General features: G+C 34.9%; 1 protein-coding gene across 1 annotated transcript; it reads right to left on the minus strand.

Moving 5' to 3' along the window:
* Nucleotides 1-884: 884 nt before the first annotated feature.
* Nucleotides 885-2,846, minus strand: LOC109191717 (kaempferol 3-O-beta-D-galactosyltransferase-like). Its single transcript, XM_019342367.1, has 3 exons — nt 2,124-2,846; nt 1,053-1,957; nt 885-945 (listed from the first exon to the last, which is right to left on the minus strand). The coding sequence occupies exons 1-2, from the start codon at nt 2,623-2,625 to the stop codon at nt 1,080-1,082; spliced, it is 1,380 nt and encodes a 459-aa protein (XP_019197912.1). The 5' UTR covers nt 2,626-2,846; the 3' UTR covers nt 885-945; nt 1,053-1,079.
* Nucleotides 2,847-4,459: the final 1,613 nt, after the last annotated feature.

Raw genomic sequence — 4,459 nt, forward strand, 5'->3', positions numbered from 1 at the left:
ACTATTATTTTTTGGACACTTTTAATCATTCTCGTGACTTTTTCTATTTTTAGTAAAGACATTTTTGTCTCTTCTTTTGTTACTTTTCCAGTTTCAACCGGTTTAATTGGTTTAAGACTTTACTAAAAATTGATATTTTTCTTTTGTTATTTTTTCGGTTTCAACCAGTTTAATTGGTTTAGGACTTTACTAAAAATCGGTTGAAAAATATGATTACTAAAAATCATATCAGAGGTTATCTAAAAGTTTTAAACCAATTAAACCAGTTGAAATCAAAAAAATAACAAAATAAAAATACTCTTACTAAAATAGAAAAAATAATCATAAAAAGAATTAAAAGTGTCCAAAAAATAATAATATAGGCCGGTAGAATTAACTCTTTTATTCTTATTATACAACGAGATGGACATATAGCGCAACCATGCATGCAAATACTTTACGTATAGTTTAATGGATTATACCTCAAGGGTTTATAACCTTTAACAAAGTCTCAAAGTTTGGGTTTGAGCTGTCCATGCAGGTCAAAAATCGTAAATCGTAGTCGGACAATTCAGGGTTAGAGCAAAAAATGAATGCAAATGAATAAATCTAATACATATAGCCCGACAAGATTGACCCAAAATGAATTGAACCGGCCCCTAACTTGCAAACAAATTAATTAAACTCCCCAATCATTATTGTCATCATTTATAATCATATAATCTCAAGTTAAATGAAATAAAATAGTTTGATATATACATTTAAGCGTCGTGCATGATATCTTATATATCAAACTACATATATAGTCTTATATATCAAACTACATATATAGTTAGGTTTCGTTCACTTTAAACCTACATGAACTGAAATTAGACCTTAATTAACTATTGATAATTTTTTTTTTTTAAACGTGCAGTGAATAATGTGGTATACACGTTGCTTGCACTATGTAGTGAAGCCTGCTGCCTGCAATTGAAAAACAAAATACTTATAAATATATGTATCCTTAGGAAATATATGATGAAATTAAATAACAAAAAATATATATAGTTTACAAGACACATAGTACATACGTTAAGATGAGATGAATGATTGAAATTTCAATGGTTTTCACCGCTGATAACCTTCAATAACAATGTGTTGAAGCTTTGGGTTGAGCTGCCCTTTGGCCCTACAGCTCTTTGGACAAGCTCTTTGTACACTTCAACTTGCCTCTTTAATGCCTTCCCCGTGTCACAAGATAGGACCAATTCAAGGGTATCCATTGTTCCATTCTTGGTAAAACCTCCCCCATCAACCCTCACCCCAATTCCCCATACCCTCTCAACCATCCAACAATTTAGATGGTGATCCCCAAAAAATGGCCTACAAATTATGGGCACCCCGGCAGTAATACTCTCCAGAACAGAGTTCCACCCGCCGTGATTTATGAACACTCCGATTGAACCGTGTCCCAGCACTTTAACTTGAGGTGTCCATGGCACTATTTTCCCAAACCCTTTGGTCCTCTCCAAGAACCCTTCTGGGAGATGGCTGGTAAACTTCTCACCCAGTGACCAAAGAAACGGAGTTTTGCTCTCTTCCAGGGCTTCAGCAATGGCGTTTAACTCGTTGGGTGGTGGCGTCGCCACCGTCCCGAAGGCTAGATATGCCACTGAGTTTGGGGGTTGAGAATCCAGCCACGAGATGCAGTTGTGGCGGTCTAGGTTGTCGGATGAGGGGGGTGGGGATGTGAGGTTGAAGGGACCGATGTTGAGGACGTTTGAGAATGTTGTTTTGAGATGATTTATGATGGGTGGATCCAATTCTTCGAAGGAATTGATGGGCATTATGGTGGTTTTCTGTAACGCACGACCCATGTTATGAAGCATCACTGCGAATGGTGAGTCTATGTTTCCAGTCACGATTCCACTGGGCATGTCGCCGAGACGTAGCTCAGACAACCCAGGAATGAATGTCACAATTTCTTCTTCACGTCCTATAATCATCGTTAGTTGTTCAGTGTAATCAAGAAGGTCAATAGATCATTTGGACAAAAAACTAAACCAGACCAGTCAGCTCAAATCAAGAAGATTAATAGTGGAAGTAGCTAGATCTTGTAATCTTATGGTTAAAATTAATGTTTTTTTTGAATTATTAATTACCTGGTTGGAGTCCGACAGTTTCCCTGATGAAGTCAGTATAGAGGTGGAGTAATAGCGAGGCAGCACCGGAGGTCCAAACAGGCACCCAAGAAACCCCCATCTCCGCCGCCATTTCACCGGAGAACCACAGGAAAGCATCCGCCACCACGCACCCGACTCTCATCCCTGACTCCTTCCCATCAGCTGCTGCCACGGCTGTCTTGAAATTTTCCGGCGCGGACTTGAGGAACATGCCGATCTCTTCCTCCACATTCCCTGCAAAGACGTAGCCCTCCGGCAAGCCGTCAGGCACGTCGCAGCGCTCGATGTTCCCGGGGATTTCAGAGGTGGTCGCAAATACCTTAGCGTTCGACTTGGCGGTGCTGAAAAAGGTGAAAGTCGCGTTGGGCGCAGCGGTGGCTAGGCGGCGCACGAGGCCGAACAGAAGTCCGGGGTGGGCTGCAAAGGGGAATGCTAGAACCGCAACGTGACCGCGTTGGACGAGTGAGGTAGTGGACGCCATGTTTGATCAGTTTACTTGTGATCTCCGGCGGCATTTTAATGGCAGAGCATGACTTGTAAAGATGGAGAGCAGGTGGCGTGCGTGCATGAGTAATACGTGACCCATAATTATGGAAAGATAAATTGCATATAGCAAAAGGCGGAAGGATTGTTGTACCTGAATCAAGAGATAATTAAGGATTCGGTATTATTAAGATATCACTTTCCATGCTATTTTCGCCAGTCATTTGTTAATACATCGTTACTTATATATATAGAGAATTCACAACCAACTGATCTGATCTTATGTCAGGTAATCCTAACTATAATAAATCCAATATATTTGGTGAAATTTCAGCCCAACAAATTTTACTTTTTTTCTTTTTTTTTTCTTTTTTTCCTTGCATTTGCGTGCAAGAAACCTCAAAATATTTTAAAATTTTACTTCGAAAAAATTTTATAGTTTTTTTTTCCTTGCATTTGCTTGCAAGAAACGTCCTGACAACATTTTAAAATTGTTGCTAGGAATGCTTTTTTTTTTTTTGAAAACAAATGTTGCTAGGAATGCTAGCTTCTATTTCCTATGCGGCTATGCACCTCATAAAATTTTTTTTGATGATGCATACAACACAAGCTAATAGGTACATATTTTTTAAATTAAATTTTACCACAAAACAGTCTATAAAAGATGGTTCTGTAAAATTAACACTGCTTGTTAAAAAAACATAGAAACTTGAATGACATGTACAAATCTCGAAGTTAACATACTAACTCTAAGTTTCAGAAAATTTTACAAAATTATCAAAATTATTGTCGTTATCATCATCGATCGCATCTTTACGATCTTCCATAAAAATTAAACCATTAAGGTTCTGTTACCAAGGCTCTTCCTCCTAAATTTCCTTTTGTTGAACCAGAGCCTCCTTAAGTATCTTCAAGCTCATAACAGACGATATAAAATGCAAAACATATTGAAGTACATGAGAATATAGTTAGAAAAATGTAAAAAATTCATACAAAAAGAAAGCGGAGAGATGAGTATGAAATTCTTTGATTGAAGAAGCCCTTGTATTTATAGGTAAAAAAAATACTAATTTAAAAGGAAAGTATAATAATTTATTTATTTAACGTAATAACATTATTATTATTATTATTTTTATTATTATTAGATTACAGAAATGACCCTAAGTTTTGAGGGGAAAACTTGGCTAGGAAGATTTTACTTTTATATATATATATATATATATATATATATATATATATATATATATATATATATATATATATATATATATATATATATATATATATATATATATACACTAATAAGAGCCCAAGAGAGTTAGCCCTATAATGGATAGAAAAAATGGCGGTCAAATTTTTTAATCAAATGAATGGCTCAGATTGATCAGATTTTAATTTTTCTTTGATATTTCCTAATTTATCCTTAAAATATGATTATCCGTTAATTTTTCCGTTAAATATTATCTTTTCCGTTAATTTCTGTTAGTTTACCGTTAACTTACTCATTGATTTCAACAAGAAAGGTCTTAGGTTCGAACCACATCCCAATCAAAGTTTGCATAATTAGTACTCTATTTTACTCTTATTAAATTATAAAATAATAATTTAGTAGCTACAACAAAAAATAATACATATGCATTTCTTTAATTTAGAATTATGTGTCTACAATGTCTTTATTCCAAAAAAAATTATTCATTATCAATAAATTAAATAAGAGAAATAATTTCATTAGTTATATTGTCTTTATTTCTCTCCAATATAAAAATTCTTTACATTCAAAATTCAAATTCATCAATTGATTATATTCGCTACATTGAATGTCTCTACAATGT

Source organism: Ipomoea nil, unplaced genomic scaffold, assembly GCF_001879475.1.
Source record: "Ipomoea nil cultivar Tokyo-kokei standard unplaced genomic scaffold, Asagao_1.1 scaffold1719, whole genome shotgun sequence".
Lineage (NCBI taxonomy): Eukaryota > Viridiplantae > Streptophyta > Magnoliopsida > Solanales > Convolvulaceae > Ipomoea > Ipomoea nil.

Coding starts and splice junctions, on each gene's coding strand:
- LOC109191717 (XM_019342367.1), bottom strand. CDS start 2,625: ATGGCGTCCACTACCTCACTCGTCCAACGCGGTCACGTTGCGGTTCTA. Junction 1,958..2,123: donor AACTGTCGGACTCCAACCAG/GTAATTAATAAT, acceptor CGATGATTATAG/GACGTGAAGAAGAAATTGTG.